The sequence below is a fragment of the Actinia tenebrosa genome, unplaced genomic scaffold (assembly GCF_029948245.1).
Source record: "Actinia tenebrosa isolate PJP-AT-01 unplaced genomic scaffold, QUT_ActTen_1.0 PGA_scaffold15__27_contigs__length_11533743, whole genome shotgun sequence".
NCBI classification, from domain to species: Eukaryota; Metazoa; Cnidaria; class Anthozoa; order Actiniaria; family Actiniidae; genus Actinia; species Actinia tenebrosa.
In genome coordinates this window covers 2727425-2755332 of record NW_028292575.1, presented here as the reverse complement: position 1 = coordinate 2755332, position 27908 = coordinate 2727425, and the positions used below count along the sequence as shown (strand labels likewise).

The following is a 27908-nucleotide window of genomic DNA, read 5'->3' as shown; positions in this document are numbered from 1 at the left end:
TCATCATTATCATTACCATCATAATCATTATCAACAAGTAGCATAAACGAAAACAGCAGTAACAACGTCATCATTTATCTGTCATCATCATCATCACCATCACCACCATCATCGCCATCGCCATCACGATCATCAATCATCGTCACCGCTACCACCATCATCATCATCTATTCCCCATTATCAACATCATCACCATCATTATCCCCGTAATATTATCATCACCATCACCATCACCATACCATCATCACCACCATCATCACCACCATCATCAACATCAATAACTACCATCATATCATCGCCTCCGTCATCAATAATCTCAACGTACCCATTATCAACATCACCACTATCATTATCATCCCCGCAATATTATCATCATCACCATACCACACCATCATCACCTCCATCATCAACATCAATAACTACCATCATATCATCGCCTCCATCATCAATAATCTCAACGTACCCATTATCAACATCACCACTATCATTATCATCCCCGCAATATTATCATCATCACCATACCACACCATCATCACCATACCACACCATCATCACCTCCATCATCAACATCAATAACTACCATCATATCACCGCCTCCATCATCAATAATCTCAACGTACCCATTATCAACATCACCACTATCATTATCATCCCCGCAATATTATCATCATCACCATACCACACCATCATCACCTCCATCATCAACATCAATAACTACCATCATATCATCGCCTCCATCATCAATAATCTCAACGTACCCATTATCAACATCACCACTATCATTATCATCCCCGCAATATTATCATCATCACCATACCACACCATCATCACCTCCATCATCAACATCAATAACTACCATCATATCACCGCCACCATCATCATCATCTATTCCCCATTATCAACATCACCACCATCATTATCCCCGTAATATTATCATCACCATCACCATACCACACCATCATCACCACCATCATCGCCTCCATCATCAATAATCTCAACGTACCTGTCACACAGTCTATAAAACACCAACAGACGATCCCTGTCAGCATTGCCTCTGGTAGCCCAGTCCACAAGCTACAAATAAACAAACAAACAAATGCGTTAATATCAAATCAACAACACCCCTGGATATGAAGATAGATGGATGGATATGATGATAGCTTACATACATACCTTGAGAAACATTGGACGAAACGTTGCTTCAGACATTTTGATAACAAGACCACAGATGGTGCTAATGACAATACTCTCTACGTCTTCCAAGATGTCTGGTTCACACTGCAAGCAATACGACAATTAAATATTGACAAACTACTTTAGCATGTCACTGGTTCTCCAGGTTGGGCGTTGTTCTGAAGGCTGATAACCCGCTCCTATGAAAAAAGGTTTACTACAGAAACCAAAATCAGAGCTTTGTGAGGCCTCATGTACCATGAGGTGCGAGGAGAATAGGTAACAGAAGTTTAGCATGTCACATGGGTCGAGTCTTGGTGCTCAAACCAATCGTGCATGGCACTCGCGCACTTTTGGTCAAAACTTCTTTGAACTTTGCTAAAATTTCTATATTGGGGGAAGGGTGGGTGAGGAGTAGCTCCTACCTGTGGTTCAACCACACGGAAGTCCAGCACGACTAAAAAGAACTTGAAGAGCGGTTCTTGATGGGAAGTGACGTCACGCTTATCCATGCACGTGATTGCCTCGTGCACAATACCAATCAGCAGTGGAATAGACACGTGACTTGTATTGACTATACTATCATAGCAGATGGATACAGCAGGGATTAGGACACGTGCTGTTATCACTTGTGCGATGTCTTTCCTGGGAATGCAAAGAGAAACCTGTAAGAATTATATCTACATACCCTATGGGTTTGGTATGGACAATGCTTGCACTATGGGTGGTTAGGATGGTTAGTTGGGTAAAAACGATATCATACGATTAAGGGGATTAAGTGTCGTAACTATTCCATGTTCACAAGACATGATAGAAAAATCACATATCCAGTGAAAATAACTTTCCTTAGTCATAATAGTGAAAGGTTGTTTTGTACCTTAGGGCGCTCAAATTATCTTGCAACTGAACTTCGAGACTTGATTTCTTCTCGTCTTTTTCTGAATTGTTGAGGGTGTTCAGAGAAGGACATGTGACCTACAGGACATAATGAGAATGAAACATTATATCCACAAAACAACAACAGCAATCGTTACCTGTAGCAGCACCTTCAGCAGCAGCAGAAATAACAGCAGCAGCAACAATGGCAGCAGTAACAGCAGCAGCAACAACCGCAGCAGCAACAACAGCAGCAGCAACAATGGCAGCAGTAACAGCAGCAACAACAGCAGCAACAGCAACAACAGCAGCAACAACAACAACAACAGCAGCAGCAGCAACCGCAGCAGCAGCAACAGCAGCAACAACAGCAGTAACAGCAGCAACAACAGCAGCAACAGCAACAACAGCAGCAACAGCAACAACAACAGCAGCAGCAGCAGCAGCAACAACAGCAGCAACAGCAATTTTAAAATGCAAATTTCAATAGAAAATCGGGACCTAAGAGCAAAAATAGAAACCTCTTCACTTACCCTCTGTAGAATGCTGACAAGGTAAGGACTGAGGAAATTAGGTAATGTCTCTGTGACCTTATGTAACGTAACGACTGAACACAGCAATATCAGGACATTCCTAACAATCAAGCAATAATATAACATGGTTTAATAAATGATACGTCGTTCAAAACTTTTAGCTTTCTGAAGTTTGAAGAGTTTGATGAGAAAATAAATAAGCAAAGAAAGTGGATGTACTTTGAAAATCTTCAAGGTATAAAATGTAAATAAAATATATGTATATAAAATTTGAGGAACCACTTGCTACCTAAAAATAGCAATGCTAATCGAGTTAGGTAGCAAATAGGTCATTTGGTACTGTTTGATAATTGTTACAATAAATATAGAAATAGGAAAATCCAAAAACAAATGCAATTAGATTGGAGTAAAAAAAAATAATAATAATAAAGAAAGAGAAACCCATAAAGGAAAAGAAGGAACAAACCATGGGCGAAGAGTAAAGTGTATCAGAGTAACTAGTAAGTTTTTAAAATTTGATCTATTATTAGTTTTTTAAAACTTGAACGTTTAGATTCATTTATTGTAGTTAAATTAAATATCAAAACGTTTCTTCTATGTGTAATTTGATATTTGTAATATCCAAGCTTTCAGGGAACTTTGGTCCATCATCAGGATACGATGATAAGATGATGTTGTCATTGTAGATGATGATAGAAGTATGTAACTATTCCCAAAGACAATATGAAACCTCAGTAGTCCAGCAACAGTAACACAGATCAAGATCTAACCTGTCCTGTCCTGTTGTTTGCAGCAGCTCTAGTAGTCTTGGCATGAATCTTGGTAGGTAGGAGATGGCATTAGCCTTGAGGGCTGTGCATACTTCACCAAGACACAGCAAGGCATTAGATGACACCTAGCAAAATGATATACAGACTGTTATGTTATGAAGACCATTGACAAACACAGAAACAGACAGACAGACAGACAAACAGACAGACAGGCAAAGAAACAGACAGACACACGGAAAACATACAAACAGGCAGACAGACAGACAAACAAACGGATAAACAGACAGACAGAAAACATACAGACAGACAGACAGAAAACATACAAACAGGCAGACAGACAGACAAACAGACAGACAGACAGACGGACAGACAGACAGACAGACAGAATATTATGACATTTTATGTCATACGACTAACCTGGGAGTTTTCATTTTTGTTGGTGAAAACTTCAATGCAGGTTTCAAGCACCTTGAAATACAACACACAAGATAAAGTGAGAGATGAATGAATGGGATGGATAACTGGATGGAGGATAAAATAAAGGTGGATGATTGGGATGTGTGGATGAATGGATATTATGTAGTGGGGTGGGATAGTACAGTGGATGAATGGATGGAACAGGATGGATGAATAAATGGAACAAGATGTGATAGATAGATGGGTCATACCTTAGTAAACATAGCAGGTTGCTGTTCACCTAGGGTTCTAGTCAGCAGCTTTAGACTGTACAGAGCAGTCTGCCTGTTGACTGGTGTTTCACTGTTATCGCATGTCTTGACTAGAGACAAGAGATCCTCCACCAGCTGAATGAATTCATCAACCTTAAGCAACAAGAAAATATATAAATCATTATCATCAAATGTCATTGTCATGACGTTATCACCAGCATCATCAACATCATCATCAATATGCTATGTCATCATCGCCATAACATTATCTCCACCACCAACACCACCAACACCATTATCATCATCATCATCATCTGCATCATCATCCTCATCAATATGCTACGTCATCATCGCCATAACATTATCTCCACCACCACCACCACCACCACCATTATCATCATCAGCATCATCATCATCATCAGCATCATCAACATGCTATGTCATCATTGCCATAACATTATCTCCACTACCACCACCACCATTATCATCATCAGCATCATCATCATCACCACCTCCACATCCACCACCATCATCATCAACAGCATCATCAATATGGTACGTCATCATCACCATAACACAATCCTCACCTGTGTCTGTTGATGAATAGTTCTGTGTCCCAGCTTGGTATTCAACAGCTCCATTGCTTTTCTTCTGACAGTTGAATTAGAATTGCTAAGCAGTTGACGAATCACACCTACGAACACCCCTGGTGGTAACAACTGATTGACCTGTTGACCAAGCACAAGCAGGTTACTTAAACATACTATAACAAACCTAAATATTAAGGAAATAAATTTCAAAGGCAAAGAGGCCACAGCTATTAGGCACAGAAACCCACCATGAACTGCAGAAAAGGATAAATACTCCCTAAGGTGTACAACAATCTAATAATTTAACAACGAGTGGAATCAACTCTCGTCTGACTGATGAAGACTGTGCGATAGAGTAAAAATATCTCATACAATCTAGAATATTTTTTGCTCTGAGTCCAAGAATTTATATATCGATAATATGCCTCCAAAGCAAGGGATCAACCTTTTAAAAAGAAACGGAGTTCCAATTTTGCCTTGAGAACTTGGATTTCCCCCAAGAAGAATAACTTGATAAAAAACAAAATTTACATCTTTAATATATTTACCCAGCACAAAACACCTTTAAACCAGACAATGTTATGTCTTACCTTGTCAATGATGTCATATGTACGATGCAAGAGTGCACGCCAAAACTTCCCTGCAGTACCTTGGGTTTGTCCCTCGGCATACTGTGATGTAGTTGTTACATATGTAAGCACCTCTTCTATCAAACTGGTAACAGAGGTAAATAGATGTTGATATAAGACATGTATAATGCCTCTATACTAATAAACAAGTCGAGGATCTCGAGAGATACTTTTACATGTTGACAGCCATGTTGAAAGCCAAAACCATAGGCTCTTTCACGTTTGAAGATGATTTAAAATAATCCTGACAATCAACATGGTTGCCATGACATAATAATCCCTTTCACAGTTCCCTGCCATCTTGAAAGGTTGCGGTGCCTTTGCAACAAAGTGAGACAAACGGTGAGCTTGCAATGATAGAGAACTTTCTTTAACACATTGGACAAATATTCCCTTGTCTTTATCATTGCAAGCTTACCGTTCATCTTGCTTCGATGCAAAGGCACAGCTACCTTTAACGATGGCGCAGGGAGCTGTGAAGGGGACTATTGTATGAACCTTCTGTCGATAAGACATTACCTTAGGTATATATTCTGGATTGAATCTTTAACATGGCTTTCTTGTTCCTGTAACTAACAACAAAAATACACATATTACAAGAGCATAACTGGAGCGAAAAGGTATAGGATGCACCTGATATTAAACTTTTAGCAAAAGAACTGACATGAATTTTTATCTCGTACTTACCTGGGAAACAAAGCCGTCACTGCTGAGCACTGTAGAGATGAAACCCATGGCAATGAACTTGAACTGTCGTAAATGCTTAGCAGTGTGAGCTTGGACGTCAAAGAGGGGTGAACTGGTTGAGAACAGAGCCGTTGATCTTCTGTTACTCCTGGTGCGATGAGGAACTAAAGAAATAGAAGATCTTATTTTAAAAAATTAACACACAACTGTGTCACATAAACTAAATCAGTATATTCCGGTAAGTTGCCAGTCATGATGACAGGCCAAATTAGTTTTATATCGGCCATACCTCATTTATGGCTCAACGTTACTGGTCAAAATGACCGGCAAGACAATTATTTGACCGAACAAGTCCAAATTCTGGGCCGACATTGTCAGATATCTGGCTGTTTTTTGAGTCCTGACACTTGCAGATAATGCTTTTTTATGCAGGCAGTAAAACTTTTGGCCCATAGAATGTTTAACAGCCATGATTATAACAAGGTAATATTTACTGGTTTGACTCTCTTACCATCTGTCTTTTCTGCTGGTAATTTTGTTAGATATTGTAAAAGCTTTAGCACTCCTTCAGCCTGTAAAAAAAAGATAAAATGATCAGGAATCCTTTAAATAAATAGGATTTCAAAAGACCAGACATTACCTGGATCTCTGGCTCAAATTCCTGGCACAAGGACAAGCAAAAGTCTAAATCAAGTGGAGAATGAACAGTCCCATCCTGTAATAAGAGTAGACAGTTTCATTAAGATTAACCCTTTATTTACTTAATAGATCTATATATTAAAGATAACAATAGAAATTTGAAAAAACGTTATATATGGTTTAAATAATTGTTTTGCTTAAATAATGATTTGATATGTGAGTTGCATTTGTTTAATGTGTTGTCCTCTTCCTTGCCACGTTTTTTTCACTGGGTTCTTCGGTTTCCTTCCTCCATGAATATCAACATGTGAGATAAGTGTTATGATTAGCGAATGTAATGGTAGTGTGTGTGGAGTGCTCAAACCTCATGGAAGAGCCCCTTTATGGGGAGTAATAGCTGTAAAATAAAAGGTGCAAATGTACTAACCTCCTCCTCTTCTGTTTCTGGCGAATGAATGACATATTTCTCCAACAAGAGTACCAATGTCACATGCAAAAACCTTGACGCACCAACAGTGGACACTAAATGAGAAAAGACAGGCAGACGGCGATGCTCTGGGACATGTGGCGATGCATCCACAAACACTCTTATTACCATGGCAACAATATCGTCCAGTGAGACGGCAGGTGATCCCTTAGAATCCAGCTTTGGAAGCTGTTGCCTCTCTCCTGCCTAATAAGTAAAATAGAAAATATATCAAAACAAGGTCTTAAATCAATGGTTAGGTGAATATGTTCTTGGGAATCAAGAAGGGTGTAGCCTTTTGGATCTCGGGATAAATAACTAGACTTTTGCATGTGAATAGAGTTAGTAAGGACTCTCCTTTGATTTCAGAGTTTTAATGGTCTCCAAGGTTTCCAGTTTTCATCCCTACACAAAACCTAACAGGCTACAGTAGATGTGAGTTAGCCATGACCTGCCTTAGATCAGCCCAGAGGTTGTTTCAGGGTTTGATCTGTGAGTTAGCCATGCCCCGACTTAGATCAGCCCAGAGGTTGTTTCAGGGTTTGATCTGTGGGTTAGCCATGCCCTGACTAAGATCAGCCCAGAGGTTGTTTCAGGGTTTGATCTGTGAGTTAGTCATGCCCCGACTTAGATCAGCCCAGAGTCTGTTTTAAGGTTGAATCTGTGAGTTCACCTTGCCCTGACTTTGACTAGCCCAGAGGTTGTTTCAGGGCATCAATAAAATACAAAGATGACTAATACTTTATAATACCTGTATAAGAGCTGGGATGACTGTATCAACAGTCTTACTAATAACTTGGAAGCTGTAACTATCATCTTGTCTCATGACATTTGCTCCCATGAAAGTAAATATTGACATGACATTGTGAAGTACTTTTTCCTAAAAAAATAAGAATAATGAAATATAGAAATAAATCCATAAGCATACACTACTTGTAGCGTGGTTAGTACTGCGTCAATTCCATGCTAGTATCAGAAAGATGTATAATACTCTGTGTTGTCCATATCATGAGGCCAGTGACCATCAAACACGGGGAACACATATATCGTCATTTACTAACAGACGGAGTAATTTATCAGTGTGTATATTGAAATCAAACTACAGTACACTAGTCTAATAACTTAAAACTTACAGGGAAGAGGTTTGCTGCCACAGCCAATAGGAGAAGAGCATGATGATGTGTCTGGGGATTATCAGATACACGGATACACTGTACGATAAGTTCAACATTGAATTTGTCTTCTGGTAAATTATTATCTGAAAGGAAAATATGTGAAAAAGATTAATTGATATTTTATGAAATTAATCACCATGCACTATCAACATCATCTTCACTGTCATCATCATCATCACCATCACCACGCACCATCATCACCACTAACCATCATCATCACCATCATCATCATTACCACTCACCATCATCATCACCACTCACCATCATCATCACCATGCACCATCATCATCATCACCACTCACCATCATCATCACCACTCACCATCATCATCACCATGCACCATCATCATCACCATGCACCATCATCATCATCACCACTCACCATCATCATCACCACTCACCATCATCACCACTCACCATCATCATCACCACTCACCCTCATCATCACCATGCACCATCATCATCACCACTCACCATCATCATCACCACTCACCATCATCATCACCATCACCATCATTACCATGCACCATCATCACCATCACCATCATGCACCATCATCATCATCATCACCACCATTATCACCATGCATCATCATCATCATGACCACCACCATCACCACCTACAATCGACATCACAAGCAACAGAAACAGTAACTTAGATATCATGAATATCTTGCAGCTTTACCTTTCTTGTCATGTTTCCCATCTTTGCCCACCCTCTGGCATATACTGAGTATCTGACCCAGTAATATCTGCATGATATAGTCATAGTTTACTGGTGAAGAGGAATCCATTTCCACACACCTGAAACAAACACGGTTATCAATAACCATAATATTTAATAGACCCCTTGCATGTGATATCAAAGTATCTCAATTTAGAGGCAAAACAAAAGAATTTCAATCTCATGAGAATTGGAATCCTATCTTGTACTCCAAATTGAGCTGCATTCTGACGTGCTGAAAAGGGACTATTGTTTTATAATAATTATTATAAAGCATCTTAATTGATAGTTTTAACCTGTAGTTCCACAGGTTTGTCAGTGTAAACTGCTATTTGCTACCCTTGATAAATAAGGTTGATCATTATAGCATATCAGCACAACCACGCCAAAATTAGAGGTTTTGCACCATCATGTGATGGCAGCCAGGCTTCCTTCCACAATACAATACTACAATCGTATAGGGATTTCCTCATTCTAACAATATCTCTTCTATACTAGAAGTGATATAACTGCCCAAGCATTACCTTGCGAGTATGGAGAACAATGCTGGTAATATCAGCTGTTCATCTGTAACAGCCAGATGTTGTAGTAACTCCAGGATGATAATCACTCTTTGCCAGGATGCCGCTTCTACTGACTGTAAATCCTCTACCACTGGACTTCTGCAAGAAACACAGGCAAGGCTTTTCAGGCACAAGTAATGGACCTCATATTAATATTATTAATCTACAGAACACTACTCGTGAGTATTTGTCTTTAAGAGAGTATGTGGTAATGCAACTGTAAAAGATTACTTAATGTTTGATATAAAGCTTTCTTTATTGCTGTATAAAACGCATTTAACTTCACACACACTTCAACTCGACGACTCAACCGACAACTACGACAGTCATCATCGAAAACTGATGCCATCAAAGTGTACGCGTCAACTACATTTTTGTATGAAAATCACAATCTCTACGTAACAATGGGTGACTATCAAGTCCCTTACTTTTTCATTTTCTTCTTCTTAGGTGTTTTTAATTCCTTTTCTGTTTTCAGTTTACACAGCTCTTCCATGACGTGCTCAGCACTCAGTTTCATCTATGGGTTAATCAACAAATAATATTAAAGTTGAAGCAGCAGAAAATATCCCTCCTATGTAGGGTGATTGGAATGTCCAAGAAGTCTGGATGGTCTAAGAAGGACATATATTTTTTGGAACTGCTATCAAAACTCCCATTTCGAGTTTGCCTTCAAGGGTGGATCCAGGGGGGGGGGGGGCAAAGGGGGACTGAAGTCTCCATTCAGCAGGAAAAAAAACAAAAACCAAACTGAAGAATTAGATGCTTTTTTTTTGTTTTCTGTTGTATTGACGGAAGAAACTCAATTAGCCCCCCCTAAACTCAATTAGCCACCCCCCTAAAATTTTGGCAGGATCTGCCCCTTGCCTTTGCTCAGTCATAACCTTGATGGTGTAAAACTGTGTTCTTTTCTTTTATAAAGGTCCATCGTATAGTATGCAATGTACGCATTACAGAACAAGTTGTTGATTAAAATGTTTCATTAAATAGCTGAATATTATAACGCACGACCGCCGAGACTAAGCCTGAGCAAAGAGAACTGAAAACTTGAATGTTTCTAGTGCATTGCTTCCATTACAGAAAATATATTTATCACAGGATTTGTAGAATTATAAATTTAATTCTAGCTTACCTGTGAGATAGTGTCTTTTACTTTGCTGTTGATGGTGTCATTCTTTGTGTGTAGTAGTATGTCTAGAAGGGTTGAGAGGATTTCTTGTTGGATAGTCTTGGAAGGAATCGCTTGGAAAAAAGTGTTGTTGATCTGAAAATGAACCATAGACCTAAATATCATGACTGATTGATGACCTGGACACACAGACACTTGTGCATTTTCCCCACACCATACACATCATAATATACATACATCTACCCCACACTATACGCAATACACTATACACGGACTAAGTATAGTAGTAATAAATTATGCGCTCTGTGTGTGTGCAATAGAGAGAATAAGAGAAAAAATTCCAATGCTCTTGGCAGGAATTGAACCCAGGTCTTTGGTATTCCAGTCCGATGTGTTAACCACTACCCTACAAGGACCAACCACGCTGGTAACGCAGCCGGAATATGAAATGTAGGGTACTCGTGAGGATCCCAGAGTGATATTTTTTCTCTATAGGTAAGTTGAACACTGTACACAGACTGACCTGTGTTAGCAAGATTACAATAGGTGGTGGGTGTCCAGGACACACAGACACTCTAAGATCAAGTATTGTCTTCATGATATGCCAGACCCTTGGTTCAGACTCCAACATATCGGCAGTTACTGGTGAGAACTTTTGTATAAGTAAACTGAGGCAAGTATTTTCATCTTTTGATAGACCTGAAAAACAGTTAGATATGTCATTATCTATCAGTATTTCTGGAGTTGAATTATCGTGTACTATCATAATTATTTTATGAACTAGATATCAACATTAGTATCAGATAGATGCATAACACTCTGTGTTGTCCATATCATGAGGCCTGTGACCATCAAACACGGGGAACACATATATCATCATTTACTGGAGCAATATCATGAATTATTTTTTTCCGGTCCAGTATCCTGAAAAAATCGTGTGTTCTGATTGGCTGTTTGAGCGGGCGGTATTTGGCAGTATCTGCCCGCACGCGGTCTGGTATCCTTTGTCGCTAAACGGCAACACAAAACGATTACAAAAACAAGTAAAAAAATACGGGAAAAAAATGAATAAGTTATTTACCGTCCTATAGTCGGTCCGGATAGGGAAAAACTGTGCCCTCGGTCCATATATTCAAGACCTCGGGCACAGTTTTTCCCTATCCGGAACGACTATAGGATGGTAAATAACATATATATATGTATTGGTGTCATTAATAATTATTCCAAATGAAAATTAAGTAAAACATGAAGATAATGATGGTGAAAATATATGTGATAATCAATGATGACGTTGACTGATGATGTCAAAGATTATTATGGATGATGATAATAGTGGTGTTGATGATGTTGATGGTGATGAATGATGGAGGTGGTGATGAAGATGATGGTGATGATGCATGATAATAAATGATGCTGATAGTAATGATGATGATGGTGGTGATAATAATCGATGGTGATGATGATAATGATAATGATGATATTGCTACTTGTATTTGGTGGTGATGGTGGTGATGATAATAGTGATAATGATGACGATAATGATGATGATGATGATAAAATAAATCATTGAATCATTACCAGTTGTTCTGCTCTTTGATATAAGTTTCTCCAGTGCTGGAATACATGACTCAAAAAGTGGCTGTAAAACAAAAGCAAGCCATATTGAAGCTTCAATATTTTGTTGCACATGGTTGATACATCTCTCTATACTTGAATCTGTTATAAGCTCAGGGTCAGACACTATCTATTGCTTGAGTTTCATGAGGACATGCCTTCTTCAACCCAATGATTATACATCATTCACTGACATCAAAATAACAAATTATTACAGGTAAATACAGCAAAACACATACAGCATAATCTAGTGCACAATCCAGTGCTGTTGCAACAAGCTCCATCTTGTTCCAGTGGGACTATAATCAATAATTGACCAAAAGTGTTTGTGCACAAAGAGAAGAAATGAAACAGGAGATCTGAGATTGCTCCAGTAAACGAGCAAAATTCTCTGGCTCAAACTACCTTTTATAACTTGGTAATTTGTAAAAAGTTTATTTAGACTTTCTGGCTAGTTCATGACCTTTTAATTTGCCTATCATTTCAAAACTTAATAAAAACCCAGCTATGGAAGTAGTTACACATAAGGAAAAAAGGAAGGATAAAAGGGAGGAAAGAGAGTCTAGATGATTTAGAAAGATGGGATATAACTAATAACATCCCTCATTAATAGACCCCTTGCATGTGACATCGAAGGAGTTCAATTTGTTGGAGGATAAAGCAAAATAATTTTAATCTCCTGAGAATTGGAAACCTGTTATTTCCTCCAAATTGAGCTGCATTGCAACTAGCTACGAGAGGTCAATTTGATAGAAAAATGGGTCGTCCTTCACGAATTAGCAAAATGTAATCCTATTGGAGGGTGCACATGTGTAGAACAATAGAAATCGATACCTTTCCCCAACCCCACCCCTAAACCTAACCAATCACAGGGGATGTTGCAAATTCGTGAAGCCTAACCCAGAAAAATCCCAACATGCCTGGATGGAAATATATGTGATCTTTATGATGGATATTATTGATACAGGTTTTTTTTATTTAAACACTTTTATTTCTTCTGACCTGTGTAATGACACCAGACATGACTGTCAATAACGTCTTCTGCACATAGATGGGTGTCTCTTTCCTGACTGTGTGTCCAACGACGTACTCCAACATCCCAGCTAAAACCATCTCTTCTTCTGATTTTCTAGACTTCGTTTGTGAATTTTTGGTCGGTGACGAAGATAGGCAGCTGAAGGCTAGAGACAATAATCTGAACAAAATATGATTAAATTATATTGATTCATATCATGACCAAAATAATTCTAAGAATATAATATCAACTGTAGTAGTAAAGTAGTAGAATATTAGTCTAACAGATCTGGGCCGGGTTGTTCAAAAGTGGATTAACGCTAATCCAGGATTAACTCTATAGGTCTTATTAAGAGTTAACCCAGGATTAGCACTAATCGGTCTTTGAACAACTGGGCCCAGTAGACAGAAATCAGGGTAACTCTAAGTGTCTTCACCCTTATTTCCTATTGCTGGGTTTCAATCAGCTGATATAAATCTTTGATTCTCATTATTTGCTCCAAATGATAATCAAACACTGGTCACCATGTGATTTCAACAAGAAATAATTCTATTGAAAGCTTCAGCTGATGAACATTCCACATGAGATAGGAATAGACGACAAGCAAGCCCCAGTAACATAATTATTAGCACTTAATATAATATTTAAATTTATTATATAATTACCAATGAAATATCTATTTTTCTCTATTTCGAAAAATTGATATCTTCACACGTGAAAATAACATGTTATTTTCACTTGTGAAGATAACACCATTGCGATGGCTATTCAAAAATACACGGAAAGAATTGCCTGAAAAAGCCAAAACATACTTCATTGATAATTATATAATAAACAGAATATTACATGGGCGCTTGGAGATACGAATTTTATCTTCTTTTGTTTAAAATCACTACGCTCACTCGTGAGAGATCTTTTCAACACTCGAAGATGAATTTTGTATCTCCGCGCGCCCATGTAATATCCTCTATATCAGTGTTTTCTCTTTCATTTGACTACTAGACATTTTGTTTCATTGAGAAAGAAATAACAACTGGCTAGTCTAATAGACACCATCTAAATACTTTTTCTAAACTATGTCCAAAGTAATTTATATTTAACCAGTTATAGATAGAAGCTTTAATTGTAGGATACCTTTGAAGGTGTTCATGATCAGCCTCTAACTCCTCTCCACTCTCCACTAACAGATCAACAAATGTACCCACGGGGGGTAGGAGGGTAAATGATGACCTCAGACTCTTCAGACACAATATTGCGCCCTTCCTGATAGCAGGTATTGGGTTACACAATGGTACGAGTAAAGATGTCACAGCTGGGGATTGATATCACAAATATATTATTAATAATAATAAAATTATTGGGATGTGATCACGTGGTAAATATTGTGTCTTTATTATCATAAGTTTCATCAACATTAGCATGATTATCATTAATACCATCATCTACATCATCATAATGCATCATTGTCGTCATGCATCATTCACCATCATCATAATAGTGTATCATCATCACCATCATCATCATCTATGACATCATATGATGCTGGCTATAAATGTATATTATTATAAATATACATTAATTCATTTTCACATATATTTAATTTAATTATTTTAACCTTACCTGTGGAAGAATGCCCAGTGATTTTTTTGAACTCTTGTTTACCCAGTGAAGCAAGACAGACACTTCCAACATGAAGACTGTGTACTTGTAGAAGAACAGGACTGCGAAGGGCATCAGTATCCATGATGAGTTGGTTAGAAACAGGACAAGACCATATGTATCCCAGGAACTTGATCAGGTCAGTCTTACTTGAAAGATGACACTATAATATGAATTGATTTATCAGTGGCTGAAATCTTTATATCTACACAAGAATCGGTTAAAATGAAAAAGAAAATCTTGATGGAAAAGTGACAATTATCCTCACAATCACCATCATCATAAATCATCATCACCAAAAATCAATACAAAAAATTGTCACAATCATTACCATCATTGCCATCATCACCATCATCATCAATCAACATCACTATCATCAATTATAATCATCATCATCATTATCAACATTGTCAGACTCACCATCATCATCAACTAACATCACTATCATCATTCATCATCATTATTATTATGGTCATCTTCATCACCACCACAACCATTGTTATCATTATGCATCATCATCACCATCATCATCAATAAACATCACCATCATCATTAAATAATCATCATCATCATCAAGTAGTATAGGGAATGGGGGTTCCAGCGCAATCTCAACACGGGGCAAGACCCGCGTCAAAAATCCACCTACGGACGACCCCCACTCCAAGTGTGGTTGAGGGCAACAGCGCACTTAAATATGTTAGTCTATATATGGAGTGCGAAGAATGTAAGAAGTTCGTTAACGACTTTTGCATAATTTGTCTAAGACCTAAAGTTATCGTACCTAAGCCAGAACCCTTTTGGTGTTGTGGTAAGAAAATGCAAATAGAAGACGACACGTCAGCGCAGTGTTACGAATGTGGTAAGAATATTCGTAATGCCGTACCAAATGCTACCAGAGAGCAGTATTACGCCAATGGAGGTCGTAAGAAAACGCCATATAAGAGAATAAAATACTTCAGGGACTGGATGAGTCATATCCAAGGTTTACATCCGATATATTTAAGCGACGAAGTAAGGAAGAAAATCATAGACCATTTAGAAGAGCCAACCCCACAAAGCCTACGGAAGACATTGAAAAAATTAAAACTAGGGAAATATTACAAAGCTATTCCCTATCTTTTGTCTGAAATTACCGGTAAGTCTATTCCTGAGGTTTCTGATATGAGCAGAGCCGAGTGGATGTTTTGTCGGCTGAATAAGGATATTCCTTATTACCCCGACGTAATTTACGAAATATTTTACAAAATAGACCCCAGCCACCCCCTATTAGAATGGATTCCGAGAAGATAGTGGAATTAGCATAAATCTTATGGCATAAGATTACGCGTAATTTCTAGACTGACGTTCGATATGTAAATAGAATCCCGTCACGATATTTACTGAGCAAGCTTTCTTTGAAGCTCTTCTTTTGCCTCCTGATAGATCTTTTTGCGAGATTCCTCGGAAAGATCTTTTACGACTGTTTTTTTATTCCTTATGTCCGTCTTTAGTTTCTCGTATTTGTCTTCTTCGGCCAGAATAAGCGAGAATTCTACGTCGTCTATCTTTCTGTCACGCAAAGCCTTTGAGACAAGGTCAGTGATAGTATTTACTTTAGCCCTTGACAGAGCTATTGTCGTGTCGTGTTTTGATATTTTCGTGGATAGCTTTTTCATAATACCCGTAGCAACAGCAGAAATAATACCACAGGTTGCCCCAACGCCGGCCAAAGGAACTCCAACAATTATTCCCGGCCCAGTAAGCGAAGTAGCAACGCCGGAGCCCGTTAACACGACAGATATGGATCCTGAAGTTATCGCAATCTTATGTAGCGTACTCCTGGCTCTGACGTACTTTTTTCGGACTTTTTCGTAGTGTTTTGCCTGCCCTTCCAAGTAAGCCAGGATTAAATTTGCTTTATTCAGACGAAAGTTTTCAGCGTTTAATTCGTTAGGTGTAGTATAGGGAACATCTGGGTACAACTGAGGTGCTGATGGTATAACATCCATTATATATACTAATGTACGACGCTTTTGGGAATGATATTGAGGAGCAGCCACATCACGACAACCGGGATTATGCCAACTGGAGGGCCTTTAGGAAGATGTTTCCGCATGCAGACCCCAGTAAGTTTGAGCGCAGACCTGATGGGATTTACTTCAACGGCGAAAGAATGTACAGCAATGCGGACTTGGAGCCAAAGGCGACCGTTAAGCATAAAGAAAGGCAGCCTAATTTCCCGGAGAATTTATTACCAACAACAGAGGGTTACCCATTTTACGACAACAAAGGTGGAGCGGATGACTTTGCTAAGATGGTTACCTCCTTAGAAATCCCCGTGGGCCCTACGACTTTCAAGACAAAAGTCAGAGACATCTTTAGAGAAACTGCCATGAAACATAACTCAGGGAAAGAATCCAGAGAATGGTTATCAGGTCCCAACATGCGGTATTGGCCGCAGCAGTTAAACTTTGCTGTCTGGGCTGCTACTAAAGGATGTGGTATAGCCTCGGATATGTTCCATATTCCTTTCCTGCGATTTCATGTTGCTTTTACTATTCGTAGGATATTGTTTGAGTTAGGAGCGCCGCTTCCTAGTGACACTATCTTTAACCCGAAGGATAACAAATATGACAAAGTTGCATGGGAGCGATTAAGGAATGAGTTTAAGCTTACCAACCCCGATTTTCGTAACAAAGAGGGTACCGCCCATGGTTTAGGAGAGACTTACACCTATGCTTCGTATGTTGGTGCCAGCATAGAAACGCCGGGCATGGGGTATCCTAGCTCTTACGAATTCTCGGACTTAGGAGGCAGCGGAACGAAGGGTAATTTAATTTACTACATAAAAAGCAAAGAGAAGTATCCTTGGGCGCCTTTCTTTGCCGCAAAGGGCATTGGACTGAAAAACCTAGCAAGGATTAATCGTAGCATCGAAGCCTTTGTTTACTGCATTCTAGGGGCCCAGGTTAGCACTCGCAGCCCCATCGTAGATGCCTCCGGTGCGTCACAGGAAACGCAACAAGTATTCCTTGTCCTCTTCGAAAGCGCTGTTATCGAGAATGAGATCTCTAAGTCGGTGCAGAGATATCAACTTGCAGTGCAGCAGTCTAAAGTGCGACTGGATTACGCTTTGTCGCCTGGTTGTTGGTTGATGCCAAGTAATTTGGTTATCAACGCCGATTCCGTCGTGGGATACAACAACAAGCTGCAGCGAGCAACCAAGGACATGAAGTTTGGGGTGAACGACGTGAACTCTGACACTCTTAGAAGCATCCCCCATTTCGTGGAGAAGCCTAAGAAGGAGCACGTAGAAAAGCCCGCACCAAAGAACGTAAAGAAGAAGGTCCTGCCTACGATACCCGAGGAATATGACCATAACTTACTAAAAGCTGGCTTAGCAGCTGCAAGCATTGGTCTGAGCTATTATATATGGCGATGAACAACCCCTACGTAGCTGGAGTAGATTGTGTCTATACGACTTACACAGGCGAGAAAAAATACACCCAAGCGGCTTGGGTTGACGTTGAGGGCATGTCCGTGGATCTGAACTACTCAGGAAAGAAGTTAATCCTTTGCAGTATTTGCATTGGCACAGAGAGCCATGCCAACGTCGGCTTTAGGTTCCTGGATGAGAATGGCGTACTGCAGCCTATGAGAAATAAGACGAACAACAGGGAGCCTGTGCATTTCTCCGTAGAGCCGTACCCCGGCAGTGCTGAGAATCTTACGACTTGGACTTTACACATGGTTGCTGATTGCCATGGGAAGGTAAAGCTGCAAATGCGCGTAGATGACACCGGGAGCGTTTGCATAAATAGCATAGAAAATCAGAGAGATAAGCCTTTTAACCACGCGACCATTAGCACTCTTACGGTGCTTAGTCTTTAAATATATGAACCCACACACAAAAGAGGACTGGTTTCTTCATTACCTAGAGGAAAAGGACTACACGGGCGACGAGTGGTACGACACCGGACTGTGGGTGGATGTTGGGGGGCTAGGATTAATCGTATGTACTATTAGTATGTCGGAGCGGTATTCATGTAATATTGGATTTAGGATTGTTGGCGAGACCAACACCCCATTGTTGCCTTACAGGACGAAAAATAATAATAGGCACCTGGCCCATTTTTCATCCGAGATTAACCTATATAGCTTCGAAGACCTAGTACCATTAACTTTTCACATGATAGCCAATTGTCAATATGCAAAGCTTCAGATTCGCCCCAGCGATGCCACTGCCGTTGGCGCCAACCCCAGCATTGTCCGAATAAATGCTGCGGGTAAGGCAACCGAACCTCCGACGGATGCTACTTGGAATCATAAGCCCATTAGCACTATGACTGCCATACCCCTAGTTCCGCATTATCAAGGCGGTGCGAATACTATCTTTACTTATCCCCAGTCGAGGACGCCTCGTGCGTCTGACGACGATAAGCCACCAGTAACGTACCCAGATAAGATTAACCCTTCATCTTCTTCAGGAGTACCACCCCAATAGCGACAACCAAGATCCAAATGTTATTCCCCACGAACTTCAACAGTTCTCCGCCGGCCCTAAGCGCCAGGCCAAGAACGCTACCCAGCAGCCCAGGAAGACCGGCTGCCATCTTTTTTCCCAAGTCCGTCAGCCCATTGCCTAATTTCTTTACGCCCGCGCCTGTAGCCTTAAGCGCGGACAAGATCACGCCTACTACGCTCGAAATAGCGACCGCAAATGCCAGCGGAAGACCATACTTCACCAGAGCTCTTTTTACCTTTTCCTTGGTGGTAAGCCCCAATTCTCTTTCCAGGTTGTCCTTTTGCGCTTGTAATTCTGCGACTCTTTCCTGAAGGGCTTCTAATTCCCTTTGTGCTGCCTCCCTTTCCTCTTCGGGACGAGTTTGGTCATTGATTATTTCCTGCTGCCGCTCTATTTGTCCCTCCAGGTCTTCAATAGCCTGATCTCTTTGCCGGATTTGTTCTTCCTTAGTGTTAATTTCGGCAACCAACCGCCGCCGTTCCTCTAAAGAGCCAGCTATGGTGGTACGTAAGTTCTTAGCTTCTTCCTTGCTTATGTCTAGGTCTTGCAGGGCAAGTTCGAAGGCCTTTTGGGCTTGGTCCCTATCGCGTAGGGCTTTGTCTGTTTGTTCTCTCATTTCTATTATTCTTTGGTTTTTATCGTTAAGTTCTCTCTTTTGAGCATCGAGGAGTAGTCGGTTTTGTCGCATGTATTCTGCCTCCCTTTCCTCCATTGTTTCCTTTAGTCCTTCGACTTCCCTTATTGCTTCGATGCCTTTTTGTTGCCGCTGCATTAGGGTCTTGAACTTTTCAAAGGCTTCGCTGGTGTTTTCATCGTTTTCTCTTAGTCTTTCCACCAAATTAGGTCTTCCTAATGCGTTTTTGATTTCTTTTGGGAGATTACTGGTGAGCCTGTCGGAGTCTCTCCTTTGGTAGAGATTATACCACTTATCCCTTCCTTGATACTGGATTTGAATTTGCCCCTTATCTCCGGTTTGGAAATTAAGGCGGGTCAAGTCCACATTTGGAAATTTCTCCCTTACGTCGTCTAAAAGCCCCCTTAGCATTTCAGTTCTTAGGTCCGTGGAATCCAAGTTTTGCAATTCCAAATATTCTGGAATAGGTCGCCCTGGGTTCCTTGATTGCCACTTATCCTCTAAGGAACGCCAGGCCTCGCGGGCCCTGCTGCCATATTTGCGTCTTAGCTTGTCAAAAAGGCCCCGCCCGTCAACGTTGTCATCAGGAAGTAAAGACTCGTATTCTTCGTCGTTAATGTCTACTTGGCCTTCTTCGGTAAGGGGGTCAAAATCCGTTCCTTCTACTTCCATTATATATGATAAGCTCAAAGTTAAATCCCAACGTATTACCTAAGCAGGTTGGCGGGCTGAAAGCGGAACGCACCTTTCACCGGGTCACCTTTACCCCCAGTAGCGCAAAGCCAGGGGAAACCCTGTACGTAGGCGTGCCCCGCCTAACGGATAACCTAGTCTTAGTTCCTGGCACCTTGGCTTTGAGGTTTGACCTAGCGGTGCAGTCAAGCCCCACAGATGAAAGGATTATCGTTAACAACGTGGGTCGCAACATCGTTTCTAAGATGCGCGTAAAGTTCGCCGGGGAATCGCTATTAGATTTGAATAGGTACGATCTGTATACCACGTACAAAGACTTATGGTTGACGGCCTTTGACCGCGCGCAAAGGATAGAACAAGGAATTGGTAGTGTCATTCTACGTAAGGTACGCACACCTACGAAAACGCAACCTACTGACGGCAGCGGAGAAACCGCAGTGGCAGACGCAAAGCGAATAAAGACCGCCTATGGTAGCAAGTATGTCATACCATTAGACTTTGAAGTAATCACGAATCACGGTGTGTATTACCCAAGACAGTTATCCGAACTGCAGTTTGAAGTAACTTTAGCAGATGCTAATAACATCATTGGTGGGCTAAGCAGTGCACTTACCACGACCACCCCATACTCTATTACCAACTTAGAGCTGCAGTACGAAACGGTATACAGCGAAGATTTAGCACGTAGCGCTGGCATGGAATACAGCTCCGGGAAGGCATTCTTATACGACCACGTAGTGATGTATAAGACGTTCAGCTTCCTGGATAAGACGGATGAGGTTATCAACCAAAGCATTAACCTCCCCCGAAGAAGTCTCACGGGGTTGATGTTGGTGTTTGCCAAACCCTACGAGGCTGGTAAGCGCGACTCCGAGGCCTTTCACAACCCCAACATTACTAACGTGGGGGTCAACATAAACGGCGTTCCAAACAAGGTTTACTCCCAGGGAATAAAGCCCGCAGACGTGTACAGGGAGGCAATGCGCAAGTTTGGCGACCAAATTAGCCCCGCAGAATTCTTTAATGATAAATATGCGCTGTGGATTGACATGCGCACCATTAACGACGAAGACCTACATGGTCAAGGCCTCCGTCTAGTAAATACGCAGGATGGCATAACATTGGAAATCAAACGCACCAAGAATGCCTCCGCGGGCGACGGTGATAAAATAAACTGCTACGTCTTCGTCGTGTCTGACGCGCAACTGAGCGTAGAAATGAATCAGCTAAAGAGCGTTGCCTACTAGGCTCGCGTTCCTTGAGCCAAGCGAAAGGATAAAAAATATCCCTTACGTATAATATGCTTCGCGTATTTGAAAACAACGAAACCAAACTGCAATGCATAGTGCAAGGCGAAACTTTGTACTTCAAAGCAAAGGAGGTGGCTTTGGCGTTGGGCTATGAGCGCCCTAGAGATGCGATTAGAGCACATGTATCTGAGAAATACCAGAAAAAATGGGTTGATCTACAAGGGGCTGCGAATCACCGCTCCTTTACTACGCAACCAAATGCCGTGTTTATATCCGAACCTGGTCTGTACGAACTGACATTTAGCTCCAAACTACCCAAAGCTGTGGAGTTTCGCGATTGGGTCTTTGAGGAAGTCCTACCCGCGCTAAGGAAAACGGGTAAGTATGCGATGGACAAGCGCTTCGACGGTCCAAACAAGTTAGTATTTAAGATCGAAAATGAAGCCGACCTACACGCGAAGGTAGTCGACTACATACGTAGGTTTTACCCCGATTTCATCATAGCGCCGGGTCTTGGCGAACTTCAAGATTCAGACAGCAAGCGAATAACCTGCTGGCGAAAAGGCTACCAAGCCGGTCAACCCGACCTCTTAATCCTAAATGCGCATAAGAAATACCGCGGGTTGTGTATTGAGTTGAAAACCCCAAAAGGAAACGGCGTCTTATCCGCGAAGCAATCTAAGAAAATCTCACAGCTTGACGTAAATGGTTACCTAACGATGGTTAGCAACGATTACGACATTATCTGCCGTGCCCTGATGGATTACGCGGATGGCATTCGTATTCCCTGTAAGGGCTGTGTAAAGCGGTTTAAGTCCTACGCCACTTTGAAAACGCACCTAAAGATATTCCATAGGTATAATGAAGCTCAGCTTGACTCACTGGCGTGATCTTGTCCACGGTAAAGCATACGAAATAAAAAATTACGTCGTCTTCGAAGACATCGACCGTTTACGGTTAGTCCTCAAAGACTTAGAAGGCAAGGAATATTCCCTTTGGGCGCCGGATTGCGTGCGGTACGTAATTCAGGGCGAGGAATTCACCCACTTACGCAGCTATGGTAAGGTAAATGGCCGATGGAAGTTTGACATTGAAAGAACAGTCACTCCATCTCCTCTTTGTAGTTAAGCGCGTCTGCTAAAGTCCGCTGCGCTTTAGGATCCGCGGAGCACCAATGCCCCACAAAGGATCCTTCGGAGAATACCCTGTCACAATGAAGGCAGGTGTATTTTTTACGCGGCTTACGAGGGGTAATGCAGTCGGCAGGTAGTTCGCAAGTAATACAGTCCATATATTGAACGGGTAATTAGAATGCCTCCCAGAAAGGCAGCTGCGTAGGCTAGCATATACCTTTAAAAGGGGTCCTTATTTTTATTTATTATTATTCATTATCCTTAATAATAATGAATAAAAATAAGGATGGGATTTGAGACTCTTTGCGCAAACCCTACCTTACTATTAAAGGCCCCAAGAAATGCTATTTCAAAAGTGTCTCAGAATGTTAACAATAAGGTTAAATCTTTGTTAAGTATGTGTGGAAACTATTTCAAAGAGTGTCTCAGAATGTTAACAATAAGGTTAAATCTTTGTTAAGACACCCCGGAAACTATTTCAAAAGTGTCTCAGAATGTTAACAATAAGGTTAAATCTTTGTTAAGACACCCCGGAAACTATTTCAAAAGTGTCTTAGAATGTTGACGTTTAGGTTAAATCTTTGTTAAGACAGTTGAAGATATGTTCCTCTTCTCTAACACAACCACAACGATCGCACTCCTGCCTCCAATACTCCCTTTTAGTCCACGGAACGCCTTCGGCGCGTTCAAAAGAGGGGAAAGTACGGACTATCTTCTTATGGTAATCTATGCGATTCCTTAAGTAATCCTCTTTATGCGGGCAGCGACACATCAAATCCGCACATTGGTAGCAATCCACGCCTTCCAAGTCGTAAGCGCGGGAGAGAAACCTATAATCATGCGTTCTCCGGTGCGTCTGTAAACGTTGACGACTACTAAGTATCTTATTACAGAAACTACACTGTCTGGTTCGATTACAGACGCCCCTTTTCAGATGCTGCTGCATTTCGAAGGGGTTGTGGAATTCCTTATTACAGTCCTTACAAAGCCCACAAATGCGTTTATCCTGATGTTGTTGCATCTTTTGAACGGTGCTGAATTCCTTACCGCAATCCTTACAAGCGCGGCTAAGGGGTTTCTTTGTACAAACGCCGCGACGAACGTGGTATTGAAGTCTTTGTTTGGTGCTGAACACCTTCTTACACAACAAGCAGTCCATATATACTTAACAATATCTTAGCCTCCATTTAACATCCTTAACAAAGATTTAACCTAAACGTCAACATTCTGAGACACTCTTTGAAATAGTTTCCACGCATACTTAACAAAGATTTAACCTTATTGTCAACATTCTGAGGCATTTTTTGGAATAGCTTATGGGCGACTTAACAAAGATTTAACCTTATTGTAAACATTCTAAGACACTTTTTAAATAGTTTCCAGGCATCCTTAACAAAGATTTAACCTTATTGTCAACATTCTAAGACACTTTTTAAATAGCATATACTTAACAAAGATTTAACCTAAACGTCGACATTCTACAGGGGATATCGCATAAAGTCCTTAACGCTTTCTTTAGCCCACGTTGCCATCGTTATCAGCGCGCCAAACCGTTCTGCACGCTTCAGACCGCACATTTCATCGTACAATTCCTGCACGCGCTCCTTTAACCGATCGATCTCCTCCCTTAGCATTTCTATGGTGTCTCTTTTATCTTTTGCGTCGGTGGCAATCCTTCTTACTGCGTCCACTGGGTCCATCGTATATATAATGGATCCGAACCATATTCCCTGCAATGCTCTTATAGTAGGACCCACCGGCTGCGGCAAAACGCAGTTCGTCGTGGAGCAGCTATTAGGACCCTTTAGATACCGCTTCGACTATATCGTGCTATTATGCCCCACCTACGTGAATAACCGCACCTGGACGGGCATAGGAGTGAAAGATGACGACTTCTTCGTAGATATCTTAGACCCTAACGAGTTATCCAGCCATTTGAAGTTCTGGCATAAGCAATTCCCTAAAGATACGCAGACGCTCCTCATATTGGATGACATTGCCTGTGGGGACGACGTAAAAAGACGCACTTCCGAGCTCGTTAAACTCGCCTTCAGCGGTAGGCATGACAATATCAGCGTTTGGTTGCTTTCCCAGCAGCTTACCAGTGTCTCTAAGCCCTTCAGGGAAAACATAGGCTCTCTCGTAGTATTTTATACTCCAAGTAAGTCTGACCTGGAAACCATCTTAAGCGACTACGGCGGTGAGATATCCAAGGAACAGTTACACGAATACATGCGGCACCTAAAAACGCACCAACATTCCAAGATGATCTTCTCTTTGAGGTTTCCCTACACGGTTGGAATCTATGATTCCTAATGTATATGGACATTGAGCAGCTCTTAGATGAAGTCCCCACACAGTTAGACGAAAGTAACCTCAAGGAACAACTTAACATCCTTGTGTCATCTGGGAAGTGCAAAGAAATGATAGGCAAGGAACTTACCCATGAGCAGGTTAATAAGTTGTCAGAAGAGGAGGTTAAGAAGTTCCATAAGAGGTACGAGGCCGCCCTTGCAAGTAAGACCACGGACGCCGTAGCAGACTCAGCTATTCGACTTGCGACTAAATTGCTTGGACTTGCGCTGCCCATAGACGACGTGGAGCAACTGCGGAAGGACATAAGCGAGGACTATGTCATCGCCCAAGAACTTAAGATAACCTGCGGCTGGTTGTCTTTGAAGTGCGGTAAGTTAATGGCAGTCGCCTCTGCGGCTTTGCACGTGGCTCAGCACGTTGACTTGAAGGAGGTACTAGGTTCCTTCGGAACATCTTGGAAGGACTTCAAGAAGGACAGAGAAGTCGAAAGGGTATTCCAGGCGGCACTTGCTGAGGTACCTGATCAAGTCGCCTCAAGTACTTAGTCAAGTCGTTGTCAAGTCACCTCATGTACTTAGTCAAGTCGTTGTCAAGTCACCTCAAGTACTTAGTCAAGTCGTTGTCAAGTCATTGCCAAGTCATTGTCAAGTCGTCATCAAGTTACTTGTCAAGTCCTTCAAGTCCCTTAATATAAGATGAGTGGCACCGAAGAACAACCACCCGTAGAAGATACCAAGATTACCAAGGCTAAATCTCCAGGCAGAGTCACTGCCGGAAAGAAGCTCGCGGAGATGAATAAAAAGAACAAAGCCAAAAAAGAAGAAAAGGTGGAGGAAAAAGAAGAGGAATCCTTTATTAATCCGGGATACGTCATTGGCGCGTTAGGAGTCGCTATAGCAGCAGGCAGCCTTTACTTACAATGGCGGGCAGCAAAGCCAAAAGTAAAGTTGGAGCCAGCGCATTACACGCCTACGGAGCCGCCCGTTAGAAAAAGTAAGATCCCTGAAATGGAGTAATAACCTTCTCGCTTTGTAATATAATGTCAACCGCGTTATTGAAAACTGTTGAAGAAGCAGCTATTATTACTTCCATCGTTGCGGGTATTGGTTGGGTAGGTAAGAAAGTGCTCAAAGAAGACTTTACTGAAGACCCAAGCAAGAGCTTCGCTAATTTTGCTAAGATGACCGCTGCCGTAGGCGGGGCTATCATGGTAAAGGATTACCTACGGAAGGAAAAGTACCTGCCAACGACGTAACTCGTGAAAATCCCTGTGATTTTCTAATATATAATGGCCAGCGTGGTCGCAGGTGGAGTTATTGCAGCTTTAGCATTCACTGGAGCTAATTATGGTGGTCAGTATTTGGATAGATTAGTCAGAGGCGACAAAAGCGGAGATTTAGCCGCCGAAAGGAAGAGACACGACTTAGCGCTGGAGAAATATCAGCGGGACGTGGCAGCTTGGAATGAAAAAAGACAAGCTTACAGGGATTGGTTGGACAAGAATTACCAAGACAAAATGCAGGCGGATAAGAACTTTGAAAATACAGACTACGCCTTTAAACTTTATGCGCAAGCACACCCCGCGGCATTGACGGGGTTAAGAAAGCCTCAGTTTAAGAATTACTACCAGCCTTCTAAGAAACAAAAAGATAGTGAGTTGGTATTCGTGGGAGTCGCAGGGCTGGCAGGAGGCGTAGCTTTGGCGTATCTGCTCTAACGAAGGAAACTGTGTTTCCTGAAATATATGATCGTCTTTTTGGAAAGCGACAAGAATAACTTTACCACTTATCTGAATCCCCCCATCAAAGCCCATAAGGTTCGGCTGGTTAGTTGCTCTTTGTACAATTCTTGGTATAATCTAGTCAATGGTATGGTCACCGTGCATAAAGGCGGCGGCAATTATCAAGGCGTATTGCTGCCCGATGGACATTACACACCAATCACCCTTGCTAAGGAATTAGCAAAACACGGTTATACTCTCACCACGGGATTGCCGCACGAAATGACCTTCAAACATAATCTTCCTAACAATTTCTCGGTAACCCTAGGAAAAACTGATGCATTAGGATCTTTACTAGGTGTCTCAGGCAAGGAAATTACCAACACAGCCATACCTGTGAAATGGAAAGTCGCATCCTCTTACGAAGTCTATTGCGACTTGGTTCATAGTTACAACAATGGAGAAAAGTCTTCTCTTATGTCCAAGTTTCTGCCCAAAGGTAATCCATTTGACTCAGAAGAATACACTCCCATTTCTTTAAGCTATGACTTGTCTAATTTGGTAGAAAGCATAAACATCACCATTAAAGTGGACGGAAAGACGGTGGATTTCAACGGACGCAAGATCAATCTTGTCCTATCCTTCGCTTGAATCAAGCGAAGCGCGATTCTATTCATATAATGGGCCGCGTAGAGGATAAACTCAAGAGGATTTACTATGGGCCTGAAGGCTATTGGAAAGGAGTGTCGG

The 27908-nt window shown here is 41.2% G+C and overlaps 2 protein-coding genes across 2 annotated transcripts in view; one reads left to right on the top strand and one right to left on the bottom strand.

Annotated features, from left to right (window-relative positions):
- The window catches only part of LOC116299159 (S-methyl-5'-thioadenosine phosphorylase), a 182933-nt gene that overhangs the window by 90671 nt on the left and 64354 nt on the right, over window positions 1-27908 (top strand). The gene's annotated exons all lie outside the window — the stretch shown is intronic.
- LOC116293078 (HEAT repeat-containing protein 1) overlaps window positions 1-27908 on the bottom strand; it is a 47153-nt gene that overhangs the window by 3092 nt on the left and 16153 nt on the right. Inside the window, exons 15-40 of the mRNA XM_089030306.1 lie at window positions 14870-15071; window positions 14384-14561; window positions 13237-13429; window positions 12199-12259; window positions 11144-11319; window positions 10624-10755; window positions 9920-10011; window positions 9453-9590; window positions 8890-9008; window positions 8165-8289; window positions 7783-7911; window positions 6993-7238; window positions 6567-6641; window positions 6438-6498; window positions 5927-6090; window positions 5759-5811; window positions 5201-5324; window positions 4608-4748; window positions 4021-4173; window positions 3770-3820; window positions 3353-3477; window positions 2583-2682; window positions 2051-2148; window positions 1599-1818; window positions 1174-1278; window positions 1004-1074 (exon numbers count right to left, since the gene is read on the bottom strand). Of these exons, the coding sequence (XP_088886432.1) occupies window positions 1004-1074; window positions 1174-1278; window positions 1599-1818; window positions 2051-2148; window positions 2583-2682; window positions 3353-3477; window positions 3770-3820; window positions 4021-4173; window positions 4608-4748; window positions 5201-5324; window positions 5759-5811; window positions 5927-6090; window positions 6438-6498; window positions 6567-6641; window positions 6993-7238; window positions 7783-7911; window positions 8165-8289; window positions 8890-9008; window positions 9453-9590; window positions 9920-10011; window positions 10624-10755; window positions 11144-11319; window positions 12199-12259; window positions 13237-13429; window positions 14384-14561; window positions 14870-15071 (3332 nt within the window). The remainder of the gene's footprint in view (window positions 1-1003; window positions 1075-1173; window positions 1279-1598; window positions 1819-2050; window positions 2149-2582; window positions 2683-3352; window positions 3478-3769; window positions 3821-4020; window positions 4174-4607; window positions 4749-5200; window positions 5325-5758; window positions 5812-5926; window positions 6091-6437; window positions 6499-6566; window positions 6642-6992; window positions 7239-7782; window positions 7912-8164; window positions 8290-8889; window positions 9009-9452; window positions 9591-9919; window positions 10012-10623; window positions 10756-11143; window positions 11320-12198; window positions 12260-13236; window positions 13430-14383; window positions 14562-14869; window positions 15072-27908) is intronic.